The sequence below is a fragment of the Podarcis cretensis genome (assembly GCF_951804945.1).
Source record: "Podarcis cretensis genome assembly, chromosome: 7".
Lineage (NCBI taxonomy): Eukaryota > Metazoa > Chordata > Lepidosauria > Squamata > Lacertidae > Podarcis > Podarcis cretensis.
The window spans coordinates 33,537,442-33,551,438 of record NC_137176.1 but is presented as its reverse complement, the minus strand read 5'-3'; the positions used below and the strand labels follow the sequence as shown (position 1 = coordinate 33,551,438).

General features: G+C 48.3%; 1 protein-coding gene across 1 annotated transcript; it reads right to left on the bottom strand.

The window, feature by feature from the left end:
* Positions 1-427: 427 nt before the first annotated feature.
* On the bottom strand, positions 428-3,279 carry SOX4 (SRY-box transcription factor 4). Its single transcript, XM_079983893.1, has one exon. It carries the CDS (start codon positions 1,920-1,922, stop codon positions 609-611), a length of 1,314 nt encoding a protein of 437 aa, XP_079840019.1. The 5' UTR covers positions 1,923-3,279; the 3' UTR covers positions 428-608.
* Positions 3,280-13,997: the final 10,718 nt, after the last annotated feature.

The window sequence follows — 13,997 nt, the reverse complement described above, 5'->3', positions numbered from 1 at the left end:
AGTCCTGCTGATTTGTTTGAAACATTATTTCCCCCCCCCCGGGAAACCCTCGCCCGCCCCCCCGCCCCCCCAAAAGAGATCTCCAAAGCACAATCTGCTCCCCCCCCCACCCCTTTCAAAACTCATGGACAAGAAACAAACCTTAGGAGATGTGCGTGACTTCCAGCCCTCCCTCCCTCCCCCCCCCCCGCAAGTCGTTGCCATTCTTGTTTTAGCCACTTGATTCTCGCTATAGTCTCTGAAACGTGGAACTCCTTCTCCGGCTGTTGGAAGGATGAAGCGTGGGGGCGGGAGGAGAGGGGTGTGTGTTTCTGTGTGAGGATCTGTTTAGCCAGAAATCGGACTCCTGCGGTCGCTTTTTCTCCAAGAAGAAGGGGAAAAAAGGTTGATCCCTTTTGCCAAGTTCCGTATCTATATATTTTTTAAAAATACACACAACTCCCCCCCCCCCAAGTCAGATTCATCAGGGGTGGGGGAAGAAGAACACTCAGAGGGCAAAATTCTCGTTCCTCCAGTCTGCAGGGCGCAATGGGGTCTATGTGCCATCCATGCGCCCGACTTATTTTTCTCTTTCTCTCTCTCTTTCTGTCTCCACCTTCGACCCCCCCTCAGTACGTGAAGACCAGGTTGGAAATGCTGGATTCGAGCCAGTCCCCCGAGATCATCTCACTTACCTCCGGGGTGCAATAGTCCGGAAAGTCAAAGTGGGAGCCCGAGCCGGGCTCCAAGTTAAAATCCAGGTCCCGGTCGAGCACCGAGGAGCTGAGGCTGCCCAGGGCCATGCCGTCGAAGCCCGGGCTGGGGTGCAGGTCCAACAGGTCGTCTTCGAACTCGTCGTCCGAGGAGGAGGAAGCGCACGAGGCGGAGGAGGAGCCCGACGACGACGAGCGCGAGGTGGACGGGGCCGGCGAGCAAGGCGCCCGCAGGCTGGTGTAGCTGCGGTGGTCGGACGGCGAGCAGGGCGAAGCCAGGGGCTCGGCGCCGTCGTGCGGGGCCCCCGCGGCGGCGCCCGCTTCGTCGTAGAGGCTCAGCGGGTCGCTGGCTTCCGTCGACGAGCTCAGCGTGGGGCTCGCCGGCACGGCGCCGCCGGGCGAAGCGTGCGAGAAGAGGTAGAGGCGCTTGGCCTTCTTCTCCGGGAGGTGCCTGGCGCTGCCGCCGCCCGAGGGCGAGGAGGAGCCCGGCGAGGCGGCGCGCGATTTGTACAGAGAGTGGTGCTCCGGGGGCAGCAGGGCGGCCGGCTGCTCCGAGGCGGCGAACGGAGGCGCGCCTTTGCTGCTGCTGCTGCCGCCGCCGCCACCCAGGCTGAGCTTGGGATGCGGCTTGCCCGCGCCGGCGCCACCCGACGAGAGCTTGGCGGCGGCGGCGCTGCTGCCCTTTTTCAGGGCGACTTTGGAGGAGTTGGCAGCGGAGGCGGCTCCTCCTGAGCTGCTGCTGCTGCTGCTGTTCCCGCCGCCGCCGCCGCCGCCGCTCCCTCCGCCCCCGCTCTTCTCGCCCGGCTTGGAGGCGCTGGCGCCCGACTTCACCTTCTTCCTGGGCCGGTACTTGTAGTCGGGGTAGTCGGCCATGTGCTTGAGGCGCAGCCGCTCCGCCTCCCGGATGAAGGGGATCTTGTCGCTGTCCTTGAGCAGCTTCCAGCGCTTGCCCAGGCGCTTCGAGATCTCGGCGTTGTGCATGTCGGGCGACTGCTCCATGATCTTCCGCCGCTCGATCTGGGACCACACCATGAAGGCGTTCATGGGCCGCTTGATGTGCCCGCTGGGCGTCTTGCACCAGCTCGGGTCGTCCGCCTTGCCGCCCGTCGATGCCGTCGAGCCCGGCGTCGGCGAAGAGGCGATGCCCAGCTCCACGCTGGCCCCGGAGTCGGAGCTCTCGCCGGCCAGGAGCGCCTCCGTGTTCTCCGCGTTGTTCGTCTGCTGCACCATCTCGGCGGCTCGCGCGCGCAGCAGCGGCGGCTGTCGGGGGAAGCGGCGGCGCTCAGTTTGGCACCAGCTTGGAACCGGGCGCTCAACTTTCCCCGTCGCTCGGCAGCCCCCTCGGCGAGCGCGCCGTCCTTCGGCTACTTAAGGCACGGTTCCCTCTGGGAAGTAGTTGTAGCTCCACACCGCTCTCCTCCTCCTCTGCCCGGCAGACTTTCTGCCCGCCTTTCCGCCGCAACTTTGCGCCGGGGGTCTAGTTACAGAAGCCGGGCTCCAAGCAGAAACAGTTTCTTTTTTTAACGCCGCCAACCGTCAATCCAAGGTCTCTCGCCTCTCTCTCTTCCACCTCTTCCCCCACCCCGGAGTTTACAAGTGCTTTGCTCGCTCCGTCTTTCTTTCTCCCTCTCCTCTCCCTGCTCGAGGTGTTTCAGCAAAGCAGCACGCCCACTGCTGAAAGTCTCTCGTTTTCTTGGAAGGGCACAGCAAAAAACCAAAAATACCTCTTTTTTTAAAAAAAGGGCGCCTCCCACAAAGCAAAGGAAAAAAGAAAAGAAAATGAAAATCTTCCTCAGTCCGTCCAGGACTCGTGGTAGAAGGGAGCAGGAGTTTGTTCGACGGGCATTCAGTGGCTGCGAGGGATTAGGCGGCCCCGCGCATGCAACCAAGTAGCGTTAACAAATGTGTGTCTTCCCGGGAGGAAGCGCGGTGACTGGTGCAATCAATGTATTTAGTCCCGTCTCGCCTTCCTTTGGATGCACAGCCCCAAAGAGAGGAAAGAGACATGTACAAACCGGGGCGATGCAAGTGGCCTGCTTTTTCGCACCGCCCCCCTCTCTTAGACGGTTACTCTGGCTGCAGCTTAGAGCGGACCCCAATTCCGCCTCGCGCCCCTTTATCCTTTCACAGTCATTTCTCCAGCCAATCGCAGGCTGTATCCAACGCTCCGCCGTGCCAAACCCACCCCCTCGGCTCCCATTGGCTTGGAACCCAATGTAACAATAATCACCGCGTGCAATGAGAAGCTCCAAATCTGACCTCATTCCAATTTACACAAACTTTTTAAAAGGGCCAGAAGTGCAGCTGAGATTTCTGGTTTTTCTTTTTCTCTCTCTTTCCCCCCACCTCTCCTCCCTTTTTTGCGTTTGCATTTCTCCTCCTACTTCATCGCGTGTGCGCGTGTGAGGGCGAAAAGGGCGGCGGGCCTGGGGCGGCGGGGGAGGGGGGCGTGGAGAGGAAAGTGCGTGTGCACGTGTGAATGCGTGTGCGCGCCGGCGCGCTCGCGAGCGGAAAGGAGGGAGCGGGGCTGGCGTCCGTGTGTTACTACACTCTGGGGGTGGAAGGAGGGAGGGAGATGAGCTCTGCCCGTTATGTTAGCAGAGAAGGGGGAGGGGGAGGGGAGCGGGCGGGCGATGCATTGGAAGCGTGGACTTCCGCGTAAAGGGAAAGGCGACTCCTTGGGAGCGTTTCCTCGTTGAGAGGAGGAAGCGGGGTGGGGGATGGGAGAAGAACCCAGCACGTGTTTTTGCTTAATCTCTTCCTTTTATCTAAACAGATTAAACACACAAACTTCGCTCCCGCCCCGCAACGCGCTCTTCACTGCTTTCTATTCGATCCTGTCTTCTCCAGTGGAAAACATATGGCCTACTGGTTTGTATGATTGGGGCTACCACGGCCCCCACTAGTAGTTTTCGCACAGTAGCGCAGCTTCTACATACTTATTTGGGAAGAAGGTGCAAAGGAGAGTTTTTTTGTGGCTGTAAATTACACCGTCGTGTTGCTTTGCCTTTAGGAGCTGCTACCGTGGATATCCTGACTGCCAACCGGCCCTCCTTATTCGCCATGCAGGCAGGTGGATAAGGTTCACTCTCCTGCATATGATTTCTTATAATCCTGGATGATTTGCATTAAGTAGCATGCCAAGTCTTCCTCCCTCCTCGCCCTCTTCAGTTTCTCTTGGAGGGAGGAGGCGAAAAAAGCCTCCGTGAAGAGCTCCTCCTCTGGAAAGCGCTGGTGACAAATAGGCTGGTCAACGAATGGTTTGCAGAACAAATAAGGCTATAAACTGGATGCTTGTCTCTCCCCACCCCCCTTCGTTAATACACTCAGGTACATTGTTTACAATGGCATACTTTGTCTATGATTTGTTGAGTTGCCCAACTCTCAAATCCTAATGCCTGTGAAAATGGAAAACAGTAATTTTAAAACAAACAATAAATAGCTCAGACTTTCCCTTCTTATCCAACAGTACTGTCAGAAGTGAAACAGGTTCTACAGCACCCATCAAGTCATTGCTTCATCCCTAGTAGGTGCTGAGACAAAAAAGGGAGAACCTTCACAATAAATTGCATGCCACCTGATGACAATGTAGGGGGGGAAATGAATTGAGGACAAAAAAGTACGATGAGACAAAAGCAGTCCAAACTTATCTCCCAAATACTCTGCAATCCTCAAAATTAGTGTGTTACAGATATGCTGGAGTGAATGAACAGGACTCCTATGTTGTGAAGTGCCCTGAGATCTAGGGATGAAGGGTGATTAATAATAATATTAACAGAGCAGGCAGGTCCCAAAACTGGTGTTAGATTCCTAACAGGATGATTCTAGTGATGGTCTTGTTCTTTTCCCGTTTAAGCATGCACCGTTAATCATGAACACAGAGCACTGAAGTGTGCATAGGGACTGATGACAAATTACAGCACCTTTAACAGAGATAATACCTTAGGGGAGATCTCAAATAAGGTTGGAAAGTGTAATTCAGAAATCCACACAGTTGCAGAATTTGATTTAGTGATCATCCCATCTTAAAGAAATCACATAAAATAGCAGCAAGTATTTGAAGCGAAATTCACACATCAGTGGTGGAATGCATGTTTTGTGTCTCCAACCTCTCCAGATCCTGCCTGAAACCCCAGGAAGTTAAGTATCGCTGGACACGGCTGGGATGTTGTTTTGTGACTCAGAGGTGGCATGGATGTCCAATCCTAGGTATGTAACTGTGACGTAAAGCTTAGGACAGAGTTTTACAGTCTGTTCCTAATAATATAGCACTTTAGGTCTATAGTGCCTTGAACTGGGTTTAAGGGCCCATACATAAAAATATAGAAAATGACACCAGGTGCCAATCTCACCATGAGAAGAAGGTGGCGACAGCAACTGATTCTGATGTGCTTTAGCATGACACTGTGTAAAGACAGTCATACAATTATTTTATTCATTTATAAACATGTTTATGGGTCACATTTTGGGGCACAACCCACACAAGGCAACTTACAGCAGAATAACAAAATGCTGTAACACACACACACACAAAACAAGTGAGTTATGCAGCAGCATAAAAAAATGCAACATGAGCCAAATAAACTACAAACAGGAATAAAAGCATAGGCTTTGATATTAATTTCAGGGCTGGGGGGGGGACCCCACAGCATTAAAACATTTTTAAGACAGTGAATAACTTGAAATATTGTTGGTTTCCATCTGTCTCGAAAGACATTGGAGTGCACCTCCAGGGGCGAAGTCAAACCACTTGAGAATTTAAAGGGCCTGTTGTGGCTGCAGAGACCGGTAACTTTAAACTTGGTTAGCAGCACCGAAGGGTCCCCCCCCCAGGGCACAAGCCTGGGCAGTGTGCATGGAGGTTCTGGGCTGCCCAGGAGACAAGACCTCCCTCTCGGTGTTGCTGATGTGGTCCAAAGAAAAGCAGAGCAATATATTTGGCATCAGCGTGGCTGCAGGAGTTGCTGGAAGGAGGCATACAAGGTGCCATCCAACCATCTTAGGGATTCCACTCTGTATTTATGTAGGGTTTACTCCTTAGCCTTTTCTTCTCCCAAGCATCAGAGTTTTCCTTCTCCTACATGAGCTACCTTCCCAGGTTGATGAGCATCATTTGCCCCTCACTTCCCTCTACAGCACATGCAGGAACCACATCATTGACCGTTGCAGCCACTATTGGTCTTGTCTGCTCAGTCCACTAGAGCCTGTCTTCACATGCAGGGAAGTCCCTAACTCACTGAGGGTTTGAGACCCCATTACTTGGTTTAGCCAGCCAGTCGAAGCTGTTCCCAGGGTGTGGCTGCTGTCACATGCTGATTTTTTCTAGGAGCCACAGGTGAGAGCTCCCAGGATGAGGACAAAAGGTGGACAAAGTACCCCAGAAGGAGCATGATGTGTTCCCAACCAGAGGTACTACACCTCCCCTAATACCCCAAACACCCCACTTAAAATAATAATTAGCCTTCCTAAATAAGTCCTAAATAGGACTTGCCGATCGAAAGGTCGGCGGTTCGAATCCCTGCGGCGGGGTGCGCTCCCGCTGCTCGGTCCCAGCGCTTGCCAACCTAGCAGTTTGAAAGCACCTCCGGGTGCAAGTAGATAAATAGGGACCGCTTACCAGCGGGAAGGTAAACGGCGTTTCCGTGTGCGGCTCTGGCTCGCCAGAGCAGCGATGTCACGCTGGCCACGTGACCCGGAAGTGTCTCCGGACAGCGCTGGCCCCTGGCCTCTTAAGTGAGATGGGCGCACAACCCCAGAGTCTGTCAAGACTGGCCCGTACGGGCAGGGGTACCTTTACCTTTTTAAATAAGCATGTTTTTAAAGCTGTTAATGTAGAGTTTGTTCCAACTCAGCAGGGGAGTAGTTACGTAACCCAGGGCAGGCTTCCTCAGCCTCGGCCCTCCAGATGTTTTTGGTCTACAACTCCCATGATCCCTAGCTAGCAGGACCAGTGGTCAGGGATGATGGGAATTGTAGTCTCAAAACATCTGGAGGACCGAGGTTGAGGAAACACCCTCATTCATGCCCACCAACCGAACCAATCTCAGTGGCAGGCCTTTTAAAAAAGGCAGCTCTCAGTGCTCAAACAGGCTCCGAAGGGTGCAGATAACTTGCTCCTAAACCTTTTAGGGCTTCACAAGTCAAAACCAACATTTACAGTAGTCTTGATCCCAGAAACATACATTCAGTCAGCGTGGACTGCCACAAAATCTGTGTCACATGCACTAACACCCCTAAGTCCCAGATGGATAAGATAACTATAGTATAGGTGACAACACAAGCTACTACCTCTGCTGCAACAATTACCACAGATTAGGATAAGCAGCCTGCCTAACTGCAATGCAATTACTGAAAATATCACTTCAGTAAGAGAGCTGTGAAAGGAACAGTTTGAAGCTAAATTCAAATGCTCTTAATACAGTACATCACTTCTTCAGTGGCAGGAACATTTAAAAACTATTAATGTTTGATTTACTGCCTAAATGTGGACCCTTTTCTAAACCAGATCTTGCCTTTTCGGTTTCAGATCAGTCAATAACATTTGTATCTTAGACAGGGAAAACTTTGTATGCAGAGAATATCTGGATAAATTGTTGCCTATCCAAGCCAGCCAATATCTAGTTATGTCATCCATTTCTCAAAAAGTGCTGGCAGCATCTGATCATCATCTTTAGTTTACTCAGCCTGATAGCAATGATAATAAATACACTGTTAAGATCCTAATAGACCCCCTATTTTGATTTGTTTTATTTCTGCACCTTGTTTCTCTTTTTACTACTGGTCTCTGTTGCTGTTGATTGATTTGCTGAAATTCTGTTGTTTAAACTGTTGCAAGCCCCCCAACCCCATCACTGCAAATGCAGTGGTAGGCGAGGAGACTATATGATATTAATGGATTAAGAAAGCAGCTAACATTGTTCACTGTTAATACACATTACCTTGCTGTGCAGTGTTATAGCCCTGTGCATCTAATTGAAAGTAAGCCCCATTCACTTGGGACTTGTGTGTATGGGATCAGGCTCCGTAATTAACAACAGCACTTTATTTTCTGGCTTTACATTCACTGAACAAAATATAGTAGAAATCTATTTGCACAAGTGGCATTACATTGAGATTATATTAACTGGTGGCGTACACAATTTGAGCACGTATAGAGGAGCTTAATCCATTTTAATATTCAGAATGAAATGCTTGTTATTGTTTGTTGTTTTTGTTTTCTAAATATATATATACAGTGGTACCTCGGGTTAAGAACTTAATTAGTTCTGGAGGTCCGTTCTTAACCTGAAACTGTTCTTACCCTGAAGACCACTTTAGCTAATGGGGCCTCCCGCCGCCGCCACACGATTTCTGTCCTCGTCCTGAAGCAAAGTTCTTAACCCGAGGTACTATTTCTGGGTTAACGGAGTCTGTAACCTGAAGCGTCTGTAACCTGAAGTGTCTGTAACCTGAGGTACCACTGTATGGCCCACTGAGTTCATTGGGACGACCAAGTAAGTGTGTGTAGATTTTCAGCCTTAATGGGAGACAAATAAAATGTTCTGGCGTAGAAAAAGGCCAGTGCCTTCATTGGTAAAGAACCATTGCTATTCGAAGTGCCTCAACCAGAAACTTACATTCGTGTAAATGACATTCACTTCATAGGGAGCAATCCTATTGCATGATCCGCCGGGATAAGCAAGGTCAGGATCCAGCAGATCTCTAGCTGGGCTGGAAGGGTCTACTCCGGCTCAACTCCCTCATCCTTGGCTCAGTCAAGAGATACAGCAATGGATTTGCTGTCTCAGTTGGGACCTAGCTGGCTAAGCCTAGCCCAGCAGGTCTCACGCTAGTATAAACCCTGAAGAAGGTGCGTTCAGGAGCAGGATTAAATCAGGGCTGGATCCAAGGCCCACTCAGCTCAGTCAGTGTTATAGGGGTCAGCCCATGACAGCCAGATGACCTGGCAACCTGAGGTAAGTTAAGCTGGCGAAAGTGTGGTGTGACAAACACTATTTCCAAGGCTCATTTTCCCTATGTGAGGCTTGGGCCAGCTTGGATTTGGGTATAATTTTATGCTGCCTTAATTTACACCAGCTTCCTGGGTACAGTGGTGCCCCGCAAGACGAATGTCTCGCAAGACGGAAAACCCGCTAGACGAAAGGGTTTTCCATTTTGGAGGTGCTTCGCAAAACGAATTTCCTATGGGCTTGCTTCGCAAGACGAAAATGTCTTGCAAGTTCCTGTGGGTTTTTTTTCCTCCCCCCCCCTTTTTCTAAGCCGCTAAGCCGCTTATCAGCTGATCCGCTAAGCCGCTTATCAGCTGATCTGCTAAGCCCCTAAACCGCTAATAGCGCTAATCCGCTAAGCCGCTAATGGGCTTGCTTCGCAAGACGAAAAAACCGCAAGACGAGACTCGCGGAATGGATTATTTTCGTCTTGCGAGGCACCACTGTATAATAATACTGCTTCCCTAAGCACTTCCCAGTCCCACTGCAAAAATATAACTTGTTATATTAGGTACATCCAGGGATTTCACTGTGTATGAAGTTTTCGACATGTAACTTTATGCCCAATGCACAAAACATTAGTCAGTAACATACATGTAACTGAACATGGCCAATGTTATTTGGTAATGTATACATCCCAGCAACTTTAGCAAAAGCCTCAGGTTTAATTTCAGTCTGATTGAGCAGAAGCCTACTACACAGGCGTAATTTCAGTCTGACCTTTTCCAAAGCATAGGATGCCATTTCTGGGTAGGGATCAGCTCCAGATTTTCACAGTCTGTGTTGCACATGAACACTCCACAAGTGGGCACTGGGAATGAATAAAAAAACTCAGCTCCCTTGATGTGCAGTACTGCACCTGGTGACTTTTTAATCTTGCAAAAAGGCCTGGAAGCTTGTAACATAGCAAAATGGCTGGAGAGAAGGGGATAAGTAGGAAGTGGGAAAGCCTTAAACAATCACCCCTTCCCTCTACTGTGTTTCACTGCAAGTTTCCTCCACCACCACCCCCAATACCGTTTTGCAATGTAGAAGCAGGCCAGAAGGGTTTTATTATATGCACGTGCATGTAATATTTAGTTAGACCCTTATATTGGAGAAAAGCACAGCCACATCCCATGTGAGTCAACCAAAACACATCTGTCTTTTTCTGTTATGCTATGCTATAACTTCTTACTACAAATACTATATATCAGAAATGAGGTTAGAGGAACACTGCTGTTTCCAGACCTGCCCCCAATTTCTACATACCAGCCACAGCTTTCAGTGTAATATAGTATGGTATATAGTATAGTATAATATAATATAGTGTAGTATAACAGCACTTAAAGCTGCTATGGTGTACCGATTTTGGTAGCTGTTTCCACTGCAGTAGCATGAGCATGCACATTCTTCACACCAGCACAATGCTCTGTATCTGTTCATGTCTCCAGCAGAATACTCTAATTTTATACCATGGTGTGGCTGCAGTAACCCTGAATTTGATGATGCTTATTTGCCACTGATGTGAACGAGTGTCAGCCTGCAATAATAACTAACTTACACCTCATATTAATTTAAGGTTAATCTCTGTTTAGATTTGTTGTGCCGCGTTTGGTATTTTGGAGAGAGAAAATGTAGAGCTGAGAGGAGCAGGAGCAGTGTCTGCTTTAGGTGGAGGGCACAGAAAGCAACCCACCTGAATGTTAGGGTCCTCCAGGCACATTTCTGAGCAGGCCCAGATTTCTTCCCTTCACCCAAATTACAGAAAGCAAAGCAATCAGCATTAGCGTCTGGGTTGAGCTAATCAGAACTCTCAGAGAGTGCAGAACCTGCAAAAATCAGCCCCAGCCACACAAAAGCAACAGCAGCAGAAGCTGTAGGATGTGTGCTACAGGAGGGCCCCAAAGTTCACTTTCCCCCAGAGTGCACTGAAGAAAGCATATCCTAAAAGGAGCCACTTACAAGTTGTGGCAGGTGTAACCGGCAGCAAAGTAAAGACAGGTGCTGAAAGCAGGTTGAGGAGCTTTTGCACGATACTTTCCAAATTTCCCTTTCTTCACAGCTTCTCCTTTGAAGGCCCTTGTATCTCCTGGTCTACTTGCTTCTGGAGCGCTCAAACTGCACTGGGTGCTGCATCATCAATGTAAGCACATGTACATTCTTGAAAATAGAGTGACAAAGCTGAACGAAACCATTGGTAATTCCCCCCCCTCACCCTTATAGCCTGATACCGTGATAAATGTTTCCATATGAAATTAATGCTTTGTCTTTATCTTCAGAACTGTGTCAACCATGTATTATAAACTGTAAGCAGGGTACTGTAACAGTTAAAATTAGTAAATTCAAACACATATTTTTAACAATACAGAGCAAAACAAGCACTTATGTATAAAACTAACTTTGTTTTGTTCTTTGTTCATGTGATAAAATTATTAACTATTTTTATTTTGAAGGGAGGCTCAAAATACCTAAGGTGTGTCAATAAGCTAATAGTGAAAGACAACGAAAGGTATCATTTAAAAACAAACAAACATATTTTTAAAAGAACTGGGCATTCTGGTCACCATCCTCTGATAACTTACTCCACAAGAGTTTTGTAAAGATCCATACACTGGGGTATAAAATTGCACATTTTCACTTTTGATTATATTTCTTCCTAATAAATGAAGTATGTCATGGAAAACAGAACACTAGGGGGCAGTGCTGAGCCTCTTCTGCAGAAAAGTAAGTAAACGTGGGAAAATTCAGATGTAAATAACACAATGTATTATTTCCCCCCATGATTTATTGAACAGCATAAAGCTGTATGCTGCTGACTGAACTCCAAAGGCTTTTTTATATATAAATATATTCTTGAGGGAAAACACCATACACCTACACACAACTTCGAACAGTTGGAAGTTAGCTCTAAATATTACCAGTGTGTGGGAAATTTAGGTTTTTTTTTGGGGGGGGGTTTACTGCATTTTGTGGAAAGCATTGGAACTTATAAATTACAATATAAAAGAGAATATGCTAGAAGTTGCTGCCTCCAGAATGCCTCTCCTGTCTGATTGATCCTACAGCAAGTACACAGTGGGATTTATTTCAGAATAATTAAGCATATGATTGGGCTGTTCAGCTTAAATTTCTGTAAGATTGATTGTGATGTTATCAGTATTCTTAAAAAATTCCAGCGTTCCCGCACCCCACTTCCGTATTATATAGATCTGGGATAAAAAGTCACATTCCTTATCCAACAGATGCCTGGGGTCACACCCATAATTCCCCATAAAAACATACAAATGTTGCTGTGGCTAGACACCAAACTGTTGGTTCCATTTCAATCAACGTCACACACAGACACACACACGTTTTGAAATCTTTAGCACACACCTTTTCCCTTGCTATGCTCTGGTAATGTCTCTAGTGACCATATGAGTCAGGCCACTGCCCTTCATTTTTCCTCCTTCCTGCTCTTTGCTGAAATGCTGGCAAATCCCAAAGTTCCAAGCACTTAATCCAGCACATCCTTTGACACCTGTATTGCTCATTTGGAAAACTTGGCAGGGGTGGGTGGGTCGAGGGGCCAAGTGGGTCTGCTTTCTTGTCCACTGAAAGCAGGGATATAGGGCACCTCTGCCCCTCCAGAATTTAAAATAAAAAACATAGATGTCGTTCATAGAAGCAAAGGATCGTAGAACTTCCAATACCAAATAAAACAACAGCTAATAGGCCACCACTGTCGTGCTTGTTGCACCACAACTTCCACCACTGACCATTGCCATTGGAAGAGCCACAGATCCCACATCACAGCACTAAGAATGCAAGCTTTTTATCCTAACTCTGGTCATTCAGTAATTCTGGGTGGATATAAGCAGGGCTCCCCCCAGGGGGGACGCAAGGGTACACAGTACTGGCACCTCTTTTTGTGTGGCACTTACTGTAACAACTTCGTGGTGAGTTCCAGCACCTCTTTTTCTAGGGAAAAAGCACTGGATATAAGCACCACAGGCCCTGCTGATGACCCCAGAAATATCTCATAATAAGGCCCCAAGCCTTATATTTGATAGTCTTCCTGATTTACAGTGCAGCTGTGTACATGGGACTAAGTGAGGCTCACTCTCAGGTAAGTGAATAGGATTGCACCCATAGAGATGAAGAAATGGCCTGGAACTCCCGTCAGACTGGTTTTATGGTACTTAATGGTTTAAGGAACTATGCACACCAGCCTGAGGATGTGCTCCCACTGAATACAGTTACACTTACAGCTGAGTAAAGGATCGCAGTGCAAGATTGTCAGCTGTGACCCAGGAAGTCGGCAGTTCAGGTCTTTCCCAGTGGTTTCATGGGTGATGTGGCCTCCGGCAAGATACTGTGGGGACAGCTATGAGGCATGGAGCTGCAACTTGTCCCAGCTGCCTGATATGCATTCCTATATGATATACGTAGCTGGGAGCGAGCATCACCATTCGCTTTTGCAGAGAATGTTAAGAGATACCCCATGTTTTGCAGGCTAGGCACCCATGATAAATGCAGTGTGTGATGTGCAAATCACTCCTGTTGATTGTCCTCTAATACTTGTTTCTCATAATCCCTTTGCAAGCTTACCAAGGCTCAGTTGGTAGAGCATGAGACTCTCAGGGTTGTGGGTTCAAGTCCCACATTGGATGAAAGATTACTGCCTTCCAGAGGGTGAGACTAGATGAGCCTTGGAGTCCCTTCCAATTTGACAATTCTATAGTTCTATGATCTCCTGTTCAAACTTTTTTAAAACATACCCAAGGATCACATGGTTAAAGAGCTGCCTTCTACAGTTGCACCATTGGTTAAAGAGCTGCCTTCTACAGTTGCACCATTACTGTCCACATTGACCTTGAGGTGGTTTATCCAGGATTTCAATCCCAGTCCTACCGGGAGATGCCAGGGTTGGGACTTTTTGCATGCACCAAAAGCTACAATCTCTGTGCCTTTTAACTGTTTCATGCCTAGCACAGCTGCAACAAAGCCTTTTCCATTACAGCAAGTTGTTGGCACAGACTCGCAGTGCCTTTCCAGGCCCGTGACCTGTAATCTCAGAGCTGTTTCATTTGGGCCTGCCAACTGTGCAAACAAGAAGCCGCAGCCAAGCCTGTCTCCCTGACGAGTGCATCTGTATTTGTGATATACATCTGTCACACTTAAGACTTTACACTTTCAGATGTACAGTACATTTAGAACAGAGCAGGCACGTGACACGGCCTGAAAGCCTAACTATTGACAAGGTCATTGCCATCTGCAGGAAGCAATTAATGGGTTCCAAGCAGATGTCTGTAACAGGCAAGTTCCGTACTGGGTGAGCACAAGGGACTACAAG